The sequence below is a fragment of the Oryctolagus cuniculus genome, chromosome 1 (genome assembly GCF_964237555.1).
Source record: "Oryctolagus cuniculus chromosome 1, mOryCun1.1, whole genome shotgun sequence".
Lineage (NCBI taxonomy): Eukaryota > Metazoa > Chordata > Mammalia > Lagomorpha > Leporidae > Oryctolagus > Oryctolagus cuniculus.
The window spans coordinates 16,871,032-16,888,360 of NC_091432.1; the positions used below are offsets into that span (position 1 = coordinate 16,871,032).

At 38.3% G+C, this 17,329-nt stretch overlaps 1 protein-coding gene across 4 annotated transcripts in view; it reads left to right on the plus strand.

The window, feature by feature from the left end:
* LOC100338040 (olfactory receptor 4C16) overlaps positions 1–12,423 on the plus strand; it is a 41,610-nt gene extending 29,187 nt beyond the window's left edge. The window contains exons 2-3 of one of the 4 annotated variants that reach the window (XR_011384545.1): positions 3,761–11,358; positions 11,509–12,423. Coding sequence is in view for 3 of the 4 variants with exons in the window: in XM_070064392.1 (XP_069920493.1) it covers positions 8,881–9,813 (933 nt within the window). In the remaining variant the exon portion in view is untranslated. Of the gene's footprint in view, positions 1–2,366; positions 2,614–3,760 lie in introns of those variants that run through there. The other 3 variants (XM_070064392.1, XM_070064396.1, XM_070064390.1) reach the window with 3 other exon arrangements.
* Positions 12,424–17,329: the final 4,906 nt, after the last annotated feature.

Sequence of the window (17,329 nt, forward strand, 5' to 3'; positions counted from 1 at the left end):
ATTTCCTTTGGGTAATTTCCAAGGAGTGGGATGGCTGGGTTGAATGGTAGGTTTATATTCAGGTTTTGAGGACTCTTCAAACTGAGTTCCATATTGGCTTTACCAGTCAGCATTCCTACCAACATTGGGTTAGTGTCCCTTATATCCCCACATCCTCACCATCATTTGTTGTTGGTAGATTTCTGTGTGTAAGCCAATCTAACCGGGGTGAGGTGAAACCTCACTGTGGTTTTGATTTGCATTTCCCTGATTGCTGGTGATCCTGAACATTTTTGTCATGTGTCTGCTGGCTATTTCGATTTCCTCTTTTGAAAAATGTCGATTTAGATCCTTGGCCCATCTCTTAAGTGTGTTGTTTGTTTTGTTGTAGAGTTTCTTGATCTCTTTGTAGATTCTGGTTATTAATCCTTTATTGGTAGCATAGTTTGCAAAAATTTTTCCCGTTCTCTTGCTTGCCTCTTCACATTCCTGACTGTTTCTTTTGCAGCACAGAAACTTCTCAATTTGATGTAATCCCAATTGTAATCCCAATTTGGCTTTGACTGCCTTTGCTTCCAAGGTCTTTTCCAAGAAGTCTATCCCTGGGCCTATATATTGCAGGGTTTCTCTGATGTTTTCTAATAATTTGATGGTGTCAGGTCATAGATTTAGATCTTTAATCCATGTTGAGTGATTTTTGTGTAAAGTATAAGGTATGGGTCTTGCTTCATGCTTCTGCACATGGAAATCCAGTTTTTCAGCACCTTTTATTGAATAGACTGTCCTTGCCTCAGGAATTGGTTTTAGATCCTTAATCAAATACAAGTTGGATGTAGATGTTTGGATTGATTTCTGGTGTTTCTATTCTGCACTGTTGGTCTATCCATCTGTTTCTGAACCAGTGCCATGCTGTTTTGATGATAACTACCCTGTATGACGACCAGAAATCTGGTATTGTGATGCCTCTAGCTTTGCTTTTGTTGTACAAGATTGCTTTAGCTATTCAAAGTCTCCTGTGCCTCCATATGAATTTCAGTATCATTTTTTCCAGACCTGAGAAGAATGTCTTTGGCATTTTGATTAGTATCGCATTGAATCTATAATTGCATTTGTGAGAATGGACCAAAAATTAATTTTTTATAATCTGAGAGGTAGCATTCATTTTGTTTTTTGACAGGCAGAGTTCAGACAGTAAGAGAGAGAGAGACAGAGAGAAAATCTTCCTTCCATTGGTTCACCCCCATAGTGGCCACTATGGCCGGCACACTACGCTGAAGAGAAGCCAGGAGCCAAGTACTTCTTCCTGGTCTCCAATGCGGGTGCAGGGCTCAAGGACCTGGACCATCCTCCACTGCACTCCTGGGCCACAGCAGAGAGCTAGACTGGAAGAGGAGCAACGGGGACAGAATCCGGACCCCCAAGCGGGACTAGAATCCTGGGTGCCAGCACCGCAGGCAGAGCACTAGACTAGTGAGACATGGCACCAGCCATGGTAGTGTTCATTGTAAACATTCATTCTCAGAATCATGCTATAAAGTTGAGGCTCAATGGGAAGGACATTTATGGCACACAGAACAGACCATCCAGCAAAACAACACACTGCTTTCCTGGGGTTATCTTAGAAAAGAAATTACAAGTCTATTAAAGGAGCTGGAAAATGTGTTTCCTAACCAGAGAGTGATGACTTAAGGCCTTGTGTGTGAAAAAACCTGGCTTAGAGAATCAATTCCATTATCAACAACTGTTGCCTCACCCTATATGTTCTGCATCACTCCCCCCACTGTCCAATTTCATTGTTCTTCCTTTGATTTGATGCTATCCTGCTTGAGGCACCCAACACCCAAAATCTTATTAGCATGAGTATGACTAAGTTGCCATCCTTCCAGGCTAAATAGGTAAATTAAAAGTTAAATAAATTACAAAATCTGAGATGCTTCTCAGCAAGAAAGAAGAAATTCCTTAGAGAATAAAAATGCCTAGAGTACCAACATCTTGTCTCATTATGTCCTAAAATAGTCCCTCTGGAATACAGAAAGAAGTTTTTTTTTTTTTTTAAGTATTTATAGGAAGGCTGCATTCAAAAGGGAACAGATATGACACCAATTGAATGTCTTCTAATAGGTAAGTGCAGATTATTTCCCACTTTTGAGCTCAGAGATTTATCATTACCGCATAACCCAATATAAATTTTAATATGAATATTTCCATATGTCTTGTGATTGTTTCCTCATTCCCTGAGAAATGAACATGAAAATGAGTAATGATGTTTTTGAATATTTACTGTTATTCTAATAGAATGGAATATAATCTTTGGAATAAAACAATCTCTCATTTTTTTTGGACAGGCAGAGTGGACAGTGAGAGAGACAGAGACACAGAGAAGTCTTTCTTTTCCGTTGGTTCACCCTCCAATGGCTGCTGTGGCCAGCGTGCTGTGGCTGGTGCATCACGCTGATCTGAAGCCAGGAGCCAGGTGCTTCTCCTGGTCTCCCATGCGGGTGCAGGGCCCAAGCACTTGGACCATCCTCCTCTGCACTCCCAGGCCACAGCATAGAGCTGGACTGGAAGAGGGGCAACCGAGACAGAATCCTGTGCCCCGACCGGGACTAGAACCCAGTGTGCCGGAGCCACAAGGTGTAGGATTAGCCTATTTAGCCATGGCACCGTCCAATCTCTCGTCTTAAATATGAATGCTCATCAGGTCTGTGATGAGCACTTATTGCCATGTGGGTAGAGAAGGATGCACTACATGCCATGTGGTTTATCACAGTTTCTGTAGAGGTAGTAGACCACAGAGAGATTCACAAAGACTTTCCATATAGAAGGAAGCTGCGCAGGATGAGTGCTTACCCAGAACTACAGGCAACAAAACTTAGAAGAGTTCATGACTGATGAAAAATTATGGAAAGAGATTAATAGAGAATGATGACTTTGGCAAAGATTTTGGAAAATATCATATTTTCATTTTCAGTGAACATATTTCAATGCATTATGTGTCACAAGGTAGACATTGTTGCTCCTTGCAGGTTTCTTTTTTTATTATTTTTTTTTATTTTATTTTTTGACAGGCAGAGTGGACAGTGAGAATGAGATACAGAGAGAAAGGTCTTCCTTTGCCGTTGGTTCACCCTCCAAATGCCGCCGCAGTCAGCGCGCTGCAGCCGACGCACCGTGCTGATCCGATGGCAGGAGCCAGGTACTTATCCTGGTCTCCCATGGGGAGCAGGGACCAAGTACTTGGGCCATCCTCCACTGCACTCCTGGGCCATAGCAGAGAGCTGGCCTGGGAGAGGACCAACCAGGATAGAATCCGGTGCCCCGACCGGGACTAGAACCCGCTGTGGTGGCGCTGCAAGGCGGAGGACTAGCCTAGTGAGCCGCTGCGCTGGCCCTCCTTGCAGGATTCTAAAGAGAATTAATAATGTGCTTTGCATTCAACATACACCAGATATTCAGTTAGAAGAGAGGAATTATATTTTCATACAAAATTCAGAACAAACATGATATTGAGTAGGGTAAAACTGTATAATTAGGGTGACAGTTTGGACAGAGGTGTAGCTAGAAATATTTTGGGTAAAAAACTCTCATTTACTCAATATTTATTCCTGCAAAATCTTATTTAAATTATCAGTTTATCAACATTGGCCCCTGTACAACATTCATGGTTTCTTTCAAAATGAAAAATAATTAAATATTGACATGAGAGGTTGAATAACGGTTAGATACTGAAAATGTATGTAACTAAAACTGAATTTTATTTATTTATTTATTTATTTGACAGATTTATAGACAGTGTGAGAGAGAAAGAGAAGGAGAGAAAGGTCTCCCTTTCATTGGTTCACTCCCCAAGTCGCCACAACAGCTGGAGCGCCGCTGATCCGAAGCCTGGAGCCAGGTGCTTCTTCTTGGTCTCCCACAGGGATGCTGGGGCCCAAGCATTTGAGCCATCCTCTACTGCCCTCCTGGGCCACAGCAGAGAGCTGGACTGGAAGAGAAGCAACCTGGACTAGAAAAGGCACCCACATGGGACGCCCGCGCTGCAGGCTGAGGATTAACCAGGTGAGCCATGGAGCCGGCCCCAATACTGAATCTTATGACAACCTTTGATTCTCAGCCAAGTCCATTTTCCCCAACATCTCTTTATCAGATAGCTGGAATCATGCAGTGAGGTTCTCAAGGAGGGTCAATTGTATCCCTCTTTCATTTAAGCTTCTGAGGGATAAAAGGTTTGGGAATACCTGTTAATGTTCCCATAATATGCTGACTTTAGCAAAACAATAGAAGGTGTGGATTTCTTTCAGAGAGAGAAATCTAACATAACTGAATGTAGAGGGAATGCCCTTTTGAAAAAGAATCCTACAGGAGCAGCCACTCCTCCTGCTCTTGTTTGTGTCTGCAGTGCAATATAGAAGTAGAAAAGAAGCCACCTAACACTGCATTGCCCAATCCTTTATTCTCCACCTTTCCTTTATTAATTTTATTTCAACCATTCTGTTAACTACAATACAAACACAATATTACTGTTTTAACTACTGTAGGCATTTTAAACTTCCCTAAACTTTATTTGTAGTTCTAGAAAATGTACTATAAGTACATATGCTATTATGTCTGAAAATCATTACAACATACTTTTGTGTTGGTTTCCTTTGAGAACCTGTACCCCCCCCCCAAAAAAAAATGGGAATGGAATAACACACATAGAAATCCAAGAAACTCTACATCAGTTTGAAAAGGATTGAAAAATGTCAGGTTCTCCTTTTATTCCTTTAGGGCCAAGCATTTTTTTTTTTCTTTAAAGAAACTCTTCAGACAATTTCATGTGTGTCAGAGTTTCAGTGTCTTTCATAGTCATTAGCTGTTGTGCAGAGTATAATAATTTCTACTCCAGGTTTTAGAGCTGATTCATTAAATTATTTAAAGTTACCCTCAGTTTTGCTTTTGTTTTTGTTTTTCCTGAATTTATAAACTATCTCTCTTCCATTCATCAGAGATAAATGACCACAGTAAATTAATGATATGAATGTGTTTTGTGATCAAAACATTACAAAAATAAGCATTTAAATGCTGTTATATATTGAAAGTGATGAGGTGCTCAGTTTTAAAATATTTAATAAGTTCTTACATGGTACAATACATTTAGTTTGAATCTGTGGGAAATAACATCCTTAGCATTATATGGTTTTCCAGTATTCCAATTCCAGTATGGAAGTCAAGAAAGTACGCAACTAATTTCTTATAAACAAAAGTATATAAAATTCTCAGAAAAAATATTGTGAAAAAAGCATTTACAGAGCAGTGAATTTCCAAAATCAAAAGATATTCCTTGATTGCCACCCAGAAGTAATTTGTCAGCTAGATCTCAAAGTTTTGAAAGAGTTGAAAGTTGGAAATGGAAAGATATTCCAAGAAAAAGGACAATTGATTATTCATTAACTAATGAAGATCTGCAATGACTAACAAGCTAATGAATCACAGCACAATTTATCTTAAAAACTAATGCCCAAATATATAAATATCTAAGATATGGAATCAATCCAGATGTCCATCATTTGATGACTGAATAAAGTAAAATCTTTATATAATGGAATACTACTCAGCCATTAAAGTAATAACATTTTTCTTTCACAGCAAAATGGATACAAATGAAGATTATTATGCTTGGTGACACAAAAAAGCTATCCCCCCAAAAAATATATTTTCTCTGATTTGTGTAACTAATACATAGAATACTAAAAAATGTAACATATATGAAGGAAGTTGATGTCTTGAGATTTGATTATTGTTTATAACTCCTGCATATACTCCTGAGGAAGAGTAGTTTTCCTACTACTACTCATTGAAGTCTTTATTTATTGAAAGAATAAGCTTAACTAAACTGAAATTAAACAAAAATTGAAATAAAAAGAAAGGAAGGATGAAGGAGAATAGGAGCAAGAGAGAGAGAGAAAGTTGAAAGATATTATGTTTTTAAAACTGTATATATGAAATACATAAAATATGTTATTTTTATATAACTAAACAGTATTTTAAAAACAATAAAAATAAAAAGTTTGTTATAAAAATGGACAGTATAATGAGGTTGATAGCAAACAAAGCCAAAGTTATGTATGCAAATGAATGGCTGAAATCATAATCTGTTGCAAAAAGCAATTCTTTCACAGCATCTTCTCTCCAAAATCTGCCATGTTTTCAAGTATAAACATCCAATGAGAGATCATTCGTTCAAATGAATTAAGATGAGTGATCTTATTGTAATTCTTAAACTGAAGCTCAGTTCCCTTAAAGTTTAAGATTCTTCACAAATACCAGACATTTAAAAGGGAATTTTTTAAAATTCTTAGCAATCCAAAGTGAATATCTCATTAGACATTTTCCTAAAAGTATAATTTTGGTTTGAGGGGAAAAATGGATATTTCAAATCTGTTGAAGAGGGGAAAGATGACACACATACACACATATATACATGATTTTAGAATTTCAGAATATATACACAAACATATGGAATTTCAGAAAGTCGACATATATTGATATATATAAATTTTTTTGTCTATTTTAACTATCACATTTTGTATTTAACCCAACCTACAACTCTCCAAACAATGTACTGAAGGTAGGAATGGGATTGGGAAAAACTTCAACTGGAAATGTGAGTCTTCAAGGCTGCTTTAAAATATATCACATTTCACCTTCTTATTGCATTTAACATTCCTTTGTGATGATCTCATCTAGACAAGAAACACCTAGAAAAATATTTTTGGCTGGTGCCGAAGCTCACTTGGCCAATCCTCCACCTGCGGTGCTGGCACACCGGGTTCTAATCCCGGCTGGGGTGCTGGTTCTGTCCCTGTGGCTCCTCTTCCAGTCCAGCTCTCTGCTGTGGCCCAGAAAGGCAGTGGAAGATGGCCCAAGTGCTTGGGTGCTTCACCCTCATGGGAAGGAAACCAGGAGGAAGCACCTGGCTCCTGGTTTTGGATCAGCGCAGCGCGCCGGCAGTGGCAGCCAATTGGGGGGTGACCCAACAGAAAAAAAGGAAGAACTTTCTCTCTGTCTCTCTCTCTCACTAACTCTGCCTGTCCAAAAAAAAAAAAAAAGAAAAATATTTTTAATTTTTTTTTACTTGTATGAGATGAACAAATTTCATGTGTTCATATATACATATTTAGGAGCATAGCGATACTTCTCACTCTACCCTCCCTCCTGTCCAAGCTCAATCCCTCTCCCCTCTTTCTTTAATATTATTTTTCAATTTTTTACATTTACATAGTTTCATTTTATTTTATAATCATTAATCTTCCACAAAATAAGAGATTCAACAAATAGTAAGAAAAAATAAAACACTGATTTTGTTCTTGAAAGTATAGTTCATGCTATTTTTTTCTCACTGGAAAAATAAATATTCATTAAAAGAAGCAACACTTCAAAGTTTAGCAATAATTACATTTGCCAGAAGAGAAAAGAACTTGAAAGAAAAAATTAGCTACTACCCACCTTTTCCTAAACCACATCTATCTTCCTCCTCTCTGAGAATGTAGAGTTTTCAGATAGCTGAATAATGAAGAACTCTACTGGAGATGGCAACCAAAATCTGATCATATACCAACTGCCTTGTGATAACCCTACAGCCACCTCAGGTAAATTGCTTAAGCTAAATACTTGAATTCTGAAATCATGAACAACTACTTAATAACGCTATTTCTGCTTCAATTAAATATAACCTAATAGAATATGAATACGCTAAAGGGTGCTTTTCAGAATGAAGTATTATTAACCATCAGAGAATATTCATTTATGTCTATTAGTATATTCCACGTACTGAGTATCTTAGAGTATCAAGATAGCACCAGTTGATTTAGAGACTTTAATTGTCTCTTGTTCCTCTTTTCAAGCTGGAATATCTGAAGATATGCAGTCCATATTTATTAACATTTATTTATTAATTTATATTTATTAATTATACATTGTATATATTATAGACATTATACATTATATATGATACATATTAATATTACATACTTATTCCAACATAATAATGAATACATAATAAATTAATATATGTAGAGTTAAGACAATTTTCTAGGATGAGAGTGATTTATAAATTTATGTCTATATCATGAAACTCTAAGTACAGATACCATATATACTAAATCCTCAGTGATATGCCATTTGAAGCACAGGTTCCCAAGATTTACTAAATATAAAGAAAATAAAGGAAATAAGTAAGAGAATTGTATCTTAATTTTTCATTCATTGAATTGGCAAAATCAATTAGAAACTCATCAAGGTTAACAAGACTTTGTATTTGCGCCATGTAATAGGAAATTATCACATTCATAAACTTAATTGAGACTCATAATGACATTATAAAATAGCCATTAAAATTGAGGAGGAAATTGTTGAAGTGAGTTTTTAATAATTAGAATAATGTTTTAGGGGCTGATGCTCTGGCTTGCAGGTTAAACCACCACCTGAAGTGCTGGCATCCCATTTGAGTGCCAGCTTCAGTTCCATCTGAGGTACTTCCAATCGAACTCCCTACTAATGCACCTGGGAAAGCAATGGAGGGTGGTCCAAGTTCTTGGGTCCCTGAACCCATGTGAGAGACCCAGAGGAAGCTCTTGGCTCCTGGCTTCAGCTTGGCACAAGCCCTAATGGTTTGGCCATTTGAGGAGTGAACCAGTGGATAGAACAGTCTCTTTCTCTCTCTCTCTCTCTCTGTAACTCTGCTTTTCAAATAAATAATTTAAAAATCTTTCAAAAAAGGAATTTTAACAATTAAAATATTTCTGAAGGGAATAATTTTACTTAAAATATTTCATAATTATTTACATCAGATGGTAAATTGATGCCTTTGTTTCTTGCAGATAAATAACTGCAAACTTGCCCCTTCTCATTCATGACATCATGCAGCTAAATAATAATGTGACTGAATTCATTCTGCTTGGAATGACACAGGATCCTATTAGGAAGAAAATAGTGTTTGCCATTTTCTTGCTTATCTACTTGGGCACGTTGTTGGGTAACTTGCTGATTCTTGTTACCATCAAGACCAGTCAGGCTCTTGGGAGCCCAATGTACTTCTTTCTTTTCTACTTATCCTTATCTGATACTTGCCTCTCTACTTCCATAGCTCCTAGAATGATTGTGGATGCACTTTTGAAGAATACTACTATTTCTTTCAGTGAATGCATGACCCAAGTCTTTTCTGCCCATATGTTTGGCTGCCTGGAGATCTTCATCCTTGTCCTCATGGCTGCTGACCGCTATGTGGCCATCTGTAAGCCCTTGCACTACATGACCATCATGAGCCACAGGGTATGTGGTGTGCTGGTGGCTGTGGCCTGGGTGGGGTCCTGTGTGCATTCTTCAGCACAGATTTCCCTTGCCTTGAGTTTACCTTTCTGTGGGCCTAATGTGATTGATCACTATTTCTGTGACTTGCAACCGTTGTTGAAACTTGCCTGTGCAGACACCTATGTGATCAACCTACTCCTGGTATCCAATAGTGGGGCCATTTGCACAGTGAGTTTTGTCTTGCTGATGTTCTCTTATGTGATCATCCTGCGTTCTCTGAGGAACCACAGCGCTGAAGGGAGGAGAAAAGCCCTCTCTACCTGCATCTCTCACATCATTGTGGTCATCCTGTTCTTTGGTCCTTGCATATTCATATACACACGCCCTGCCACCACTTTCCCTATGGATAAGATGATAGCTGTGTTTTATACAATTGGAACACCATTGATCAATCCTCTGATTTATACACTGAGAAATGCAGAAGTGAAAAATGCCATGAAGAGACTGTGGAGCAAGAAGTTGATCTCAGATGACACAAGATGAATAAAGGTTTTAAATCCTTCTTAAAGGTCTCAAATTATATAGAACACACTTAAGACTATCTGTTATTCTTTTTTTGTGGATTTAATATAATCCTAAATTGGGTTATAGGATTAGGGTCTTCAAAAAATAGACAATCTGAAAATATCAACTAGGTATTTTGAGTCACTTAGGTAGTGAAGGATATAGCATGAGATACAAATATTTATGTGAAGTCAATAGCTTTTCCTGTTTTTCACTGTCATCATCATCTTCTTGTAGTTTCCCTGATACATGCTCATATCCACAGCCTAGAACAGGGGGTGCACCTGCTTGAACTGATATGAGTTGAACCTGAATAGGTAAGAAAGCAAGAGTAACTTGATGAATGCTTCAAATGAATGAATCTGTGTTTCCTACCACCCACCTCTGTTAAATTAATGCTTCCCTCTCAACTATCAAGTTTGGCCTTGTAGGAAGTATCCTTTTATCAACTGACAGAGAAAGAAAGTATTCTGGCATGGTTTACACAAAGGGAACCAAAATACACTAGAAATAACCTTAAAAGAACAGCTGACTAGCATAGCCTAATTAATGGATAGTCTTAAAGGTAAGTAATGAAAGAAATTTCTGCTAGTGGACCAATCTCTGAAATAAATTTGTTTTTCACTTTGTATAGTATGGAAGCATCTTGCATTATGAAAATGAACTCACTCAGAGACAGTGTCAGACACCTTGACTGTTGATTAGAAATCTGGAATGTAAAAAAGAATGAACAAGATGCTCTTGAAAAGAGTTATGTTGGGGCTGGCACTGTGACATAGCAAGTTAAGCTGCCACCTGCAACACTGGCAATCGATATGGGTGCCAGTTCCATTCCTGGCTGCTCCACTTCAAATCCAGCTACTTGCTAATGCACCTGGAAAAGCAGTGTAAGATGTTCCAAATGTTTGGGCCTTGCCCCTATGTGGAATGACTTAGATAATGCAAAAGGACAAAACTCAAAAGAGAAAGGAAGAAAGGAAAGAAGGAAGGAAGGAGGAGAGAGAGAGAGAGAGAGAGAGAGAGAGAAAGGAAGGAAGGAAGGAAGGAAGGAAGGTAGGAAGGTAGGAAGAGGGAGAGGAAAGAGTGAGGGAATAATTGAAATATCATTATATTCTTATAAGTGTATCTATGAAGCACATAGAAGCTGTTGTGTTTGCATTAATGTTACATTAGCATGAGAACTGTAGTAATTATCAAGAGTTTACTGTGATCCTGAGAATATAATATATTAAATTTCTTGAAATATATATGTATATAATTTTAAAAAGAAAAGAAATTATAAATAATTTAGATGTAGGAAATCCAATGTAGCTGAACAGGGTGGAGCCACTCTGACTACAGCTTTCTTAGGATAAGAAAAATAAACAAAGGAAGGACTACGTTGCCAGAGTTCTGACTGACAGAAGTGACAGAGCAGAATGAAAACTCTTGGGTACAGTGAGTAAAGAGGACAGAGATGCTGCTGTGGCTGACCCCACAGCACAGCCATCCACCAACTGGGAATCACCATCTTGACAAGTCAAGGTAGGAAAAAGTTGCTGTGCCCACCATCCACAGGGTTAGCTGAGGAGGAATTCCACAGTCTCCCTGACCAGCTGATTGTGGTCTGAGCAACTGCTCGGCTCTGAAAAAGGAAACTACACTCACTGTGTCTATTCCATCTCACTGTTGCAGAGCACCAGGATCAGCTGTGGAGATTGTTTAACTGAATTCTGCACCACTGCTGCCAGAAATGACAAGTCAGAGTCAGGGCACCTTGGAGGACAGAGGACAAAGTCCTTGCATTCTGCAACTGTGAGATTTTAGGCATAAGGATCCAGTGGAGTTTCTCTTAGCTTCTGGGGGCTACCAGGGGTAGCAGCCCATAAATCTTCTCCCAACCTGGGAAATTGAGTAATGACCCAGTTGTACTCTGCAACACCGTGACTGTCATGATCAGTGTTAATTTCCTCAGTCTTAATGGAATCTACCTAGTGGACCTAGGGAAGACCCTTCTTGTATTCCAACTCTGTGGTCGCTTACCTGCCAAAACAAAACCTACTGCTTACCTGGTGGGACTGCAGCAGGTTTCAGGTCACATCCTCCAGGGCTGTTAGTGTCATAAGCAGCACCAGTTGCACTCTGCGTGCAGGACCCGAGGAAGGGTCTGCTTACATCACACAGTCCCATAGTCACAGAAATTGGGGCCACAAACCCAGGCATTACTCAGGCTTGCCACTGGGACAAGGGGACGACCTCCTTTGTCTCCCTCAGCACCAAGAACAAGTCCATTGCTATCACATTCACCACTATGATTGACACTGGACTCTCTGTGGACTGAAGATGCACATTCTAGGAAACCCACATTTATCTCAAAGTCACACTTATACTCCTACGTACTGTAGCAGACAAGAGCACTCTGTCGCACAGCTAACATTGATTAAAGCAAAAGAAATCACGTAGGGACTGTATTTCTGAGCTCACCTACAAAGAAAGCCAAGCAAGTAAAACTCTGTATCCTATCTAAATCATATAAACTCTTTTACAATGAAATTTACTACATAAAAAGGAGGCTATCACACCAGATGCACAGACAGCAACATAAGAGCACAGGAAGTAGTAAGGTAACAGTACACCTCCAAAAGAACATAACAGTTCTCCATAATTAGATCATGACCTGAAGGAAATCTCTAAAGTACCAGAAATAGAATTAAAAATAAGAGAGTATCGATAGACAGATGAATGAAATGACAAAATTAATGAGAGATATGATAGAAAATATCACTAAGGAGATATAAATCATTAAGAAGAAAAATGGAAACTTTATAGATGAAACCTTTAATTTATTAAACAAAATTATAATAATTGAGATATTTAAAGCAGAATAAACCATGTGGAGAAAAGAATTTCTGACCTTGAGTACAAGACATTTGAAATAAGCACAAGAATTAAGAAAATCTACAAGATACTGAGTATCAGAGCCAGTGCTATGGTGTAATAGGTAAAGCCACCGCCTGCAGTGCTGGCATCCCATATAGGCATCAGTTCAAGTCCCAGCTGCTCCCCTCACAAACCTGCTTCCTGCTAATGCATCTGGAAAACAGCACAAGATAACCTAAATATTTTGGACCCTGTTCCCATGTGGGAAATGCAGAAGATCCTGGCTCCTGGCTTCGGGTCCGACAGCTCTGGCCATTGTGGCCATTTGGGGAGTGAACCAGTGAATAGAATATCTCTCTCTCTCTCTCTCTCTCTCTCTCTGACTCTCCCTTTCCTTCTCCCCCTCCCTCTCCTTCTCTCTGCCTTTCCTTCTCTCTCTGTTTAACTCTGACTTTCAAATAAATAAATAAATCTTTAAAAAAAGACACAGACTGAATGAATTAAAAAAACAAAACCCATATATTTGCTGCCTACAAGAAATACTTTTCACTAACAAAGGTACATGCAAACTGAAAGTGAAAGGATGGAAAAAGATATTCAATGCTAACAGAAACCAAAAGAGCTGGTGTAGCCATCCTAATATCAGACAAAATAGACTTTAACACAAAAACTTTTCAAAGAGACAACAACCTAAGAAGACAATCTACATCATTATAGTAATATATGACTATTATAAACATTTATGCACCTAATTTCAGGACCCCTGGCTATTTAAAGAAATATTAATGGATCTAAAGGGGGACATAGACTCAATACAATAGTAATTCAATACCATTGGAGACTCTCAACGGAGACTTCAATACCCCAATTTCAGCAACTGACAGATCAATCAGACAGAAAATCAGGAAGGAAAAAAAAGAGTAGAGTTAATTGACACAATAGACCAAATGGACCTAACAGATATCTATAGAACTTCTGATCCTATTGTCAAAGAACACAGATTCTTCTCACCAGTGCATGCATCATTCTCTAGGATACACCACATACTAGGCCTTAAAGCAAGACTCAGAAAATTCAAAAAATCAAAATCATACCACACATCTTCACTCTCCACAATGGAATGAAGCTGTAAATCAACAACTCAAGAATCTCTAGAACATATGCCAACACATGGATATTGAACAACATGCTCCTCAATGAACAGTGTGTCACTGAAAAAATAAAAAATAAATCAAAAAAATTCTGGAAACAAATGAATATGACAATACAACCTATCAAACATTTTGGGATACTGCAAAAGCAGTGATAAGAAGAAAGTTTATAGCAATTGTGGCTACATCAAGAAATCAGAAATGCACCAAATACATGAGCTATCAGTGCAACTCAAGATCTTAGGAAAACAATAGCAAACCAAACTCCAAACTAGTAGGAGAAAAGAAATCATTAAAATTAGAGAAGAAATCAACAAAATTGAAATCAAAATATATATAAAAGATAAGAACACTCTCCCCTTTATTTATTCTATCAGTTAGTGTTAGCAGGTACTAGACTTGTTTATGTGCTCCCCTTGACTTTTAGTCCTTTCATTATGATCAATTGTGAACTGAAATTGATCACTTGGAATAGTGAGATGGCATTGGTACATGCCACCTTGATGGGATTGAATTGGAATCCCCTGGTATGTTTCTAACTCTACCATTTGGGGCAAGTCAGCTTGAGCATGTCCCAAATTATACATCTCTTCCCTTTCTTATTCCCACTCTTATGTTTAACAGGGATCACATTTCAGTTAATTTTCAACACTTGAGAATAACTGTGTATTTTTTTTAACTTTTATTTAATGAATATAAATTTCCAAAGTACGATTTATGGATTACAATGGCTTCCCCACATACTGTCCCTCCCACCCACTACCCTCCCCTTTCCCTCTCCCTCTCCCCTTCCATTCACATCAAGATTCATTTTCGATTATCTTAATATACAGAAGACCAGCTTAGTATACATTAAGTAAGGATTTCAACAGTTTGCTCCCACACAGAAACATAAAGTGAAAAATAATAGATGATTTTTTTTAAATGATGATGAAATCAGCTCAGACCTATTGTCATGTTTAATCCCAGTGAGAGTCAAGTTGGGAGTTGATAATTTCTTTTTCTTTTTTTTTTACAGAGGATCAGTTTAGTATACATTAAGTAAAGATTTCAACAGTTTGCACCCCCATAGAAACACAAAGTGAAATATATTGTTTGGGTACTCGTTATAGCATTAAATCTCAATACACAGCACATTAAGGACAGAGATCCTACATGAGGAGTAAGTGCACAGTGACTCCTGTTGTTGATTTACCAATTGACACTCCTGTCTATGGCATCAGTAATCTCCCTATGCTCCAGTCATGAGTTTCCAAGGCTATGGAAGCCCTGTGAGTTCTCCGACTCTGATCTTGTTTAGACAAGGTCATAGTCAAAGTGGAGGTTCTCTCCTCCCTTCAGAGAAAGGTACCTCCTTCTTTGATGACCTGTTCTTTCCACTGGGATCTCACTCGCAGAGATCTTTTGCCAGAGTGTCTTGGCTTTCCATGCCTGAAATACTCTCATGGGCTTTTCAGCCAGATCCGAATGCCTTTAGGGCTTATTCTGAGGCCAGAGTGCTATTTAGGACATCTGCCATTCTATGAGTCTGCTGAGTATCTCACTTCCCATGTTGGATCACTCTCCCCTTTATTTATTCTATCGGTTAGTGTTAGCAGGTACTAGACTTGTTTATGTGCTCCCTTTGACTCTTAGTCCTTTCATTATGATCAATTGTGAACAGAAATTGATCCCTAGGACTAGTGAGATGGCATTGGTCCATGCCACCTTGATGGGATTGAATTGGAATCCCCTGGTATGTTTCTAACTCTACCATTTGGGGCAAGTCAGCTTGAGCATGTCCCAAATTATACATCTCTTCCCTCTCTTATTCCCACTCTTATATTTAACAGGGATCACATTTCAGTTAATTTTCAACACTTAAGAATAACTGTGTATTAATTACAGAATTAAACCAGTCATATTAAGTAGAACAGACAAAAAAACTACTAAGAGGGATAATGTATTAAGTTGTTCATTAACAGTCAGGGGCTATGCTGATCAAGTCACCGTTTCCCATAGCGTCCATTTCACTTCAACAGGTTTCCTTTTTGGTGTTCAGTCAGTTGTCACCGATCAGGGAGAACATATGGTAATTGTCCCTTTGGGATTGGCTTATTTCACTCAGCATGATGTGTTCCAGATTCCTCCATTTTGTTGCAAATGACTGGATTTCGTTGTTTCTTACTGCGGTATAGTATTCTGAAGAGTACATATCCCATAATTTCTTTATCCAGTCTACCGTTGATGGGCATTTAGGTTGGTTCCAGGTCTTAGCTATTGTGAATTGAGCTGCAATAAACATTAGGGTGCAGACCTCTTTTTTGTTTGCCAATTTAAATTCCTTTGGGTAAATTCCAAGGAGTGGGATGGCTGTTTCGAAAGGTAGGGTTATCTTCAGGTTTCTGAGGAATCTCCAGACTGACTTCCATAGTGGCTTGACCAGTTTGCATTCCCACCAACAGTGGGTTAGTGTCCCTTGTTCCCCACATCCTTGCCAGCATCTGTTGTTGGTAGATTTCTGTATGTGAGCCATTCTAACCGGGGTGAGGTGATTTTGTGGTTTTGATTTGCATTTCCCTGATTGCTAATGACCTTGAACATTTTTTCATGTGTCTGTTGGCCATTTGGATTTCCTCTTTTGAAAAATGTCTATTGAGGTCCTTGGCCCATCTCTTAAGTGGGTTGTTGGTTTTGTTTTTGTGGAGTTTCTTGATCTCTTTGTAGATTCTGGTTATTAACCCTTTATCTGTTGCATAGTTTGCAAATATTTTTCCCATTCTGTCGGTTGTCTCTTCACTCTCCTGACTGTTTCTTTTGCAGTACAGAAACTTCTCAATTTGATGCAATCCCAATAGTTAATTTTGGCTTTGACTGCCTATGTTTCTGGGGTGTTTTCCAGAAACTCTTTGCCTGTGCCAATATCTTGAAGGGTTTCTCCAATGTTCTCTAGTAACTTCATGGTGTCAGGTCGTAGATTTAGGTCTTTAATCCATGTTGAGTGAATTTTTGTGTAAGGTGTAAGGTAGGGGTCTTGCTTCATGCTTCTGCACATGGAAATCCAGTTTTCCCAGCACCATTTATTGAATAGACTGTCCTTGCTCCAGGTATTGGTTTTAGATCCTTGATCAAATATAAGTTGGCTGTAGATGTTTGGGTTGATTTCTGGTGTTTCAATTCTATTCCATTGGTCTATCCATCTGTTTCTGTACCAGTACCATGCTGTTTTGATTACAACTGCCCTGTAGTATTCCTGAAATCTGGTATTGTGATGCCTCCGGCTTTGTTTTTGTTGTACAAGATTGCTTTACCTATTCGAGGTCTCTTGTGCCTCCATATAAATTTCAGCACCATTTTTTCCATCTCTGAGAAGAAGGTCTTCGGTATCTTGATTGGTATTGCATTGAATCTATAAATTGCTTTTGGGAGAATGGACATTTTGATGATATTGATTCTTCCAATCCATGAGCATGGAAGATTTTTCCATTTCTTGGTATCCTCTTCTA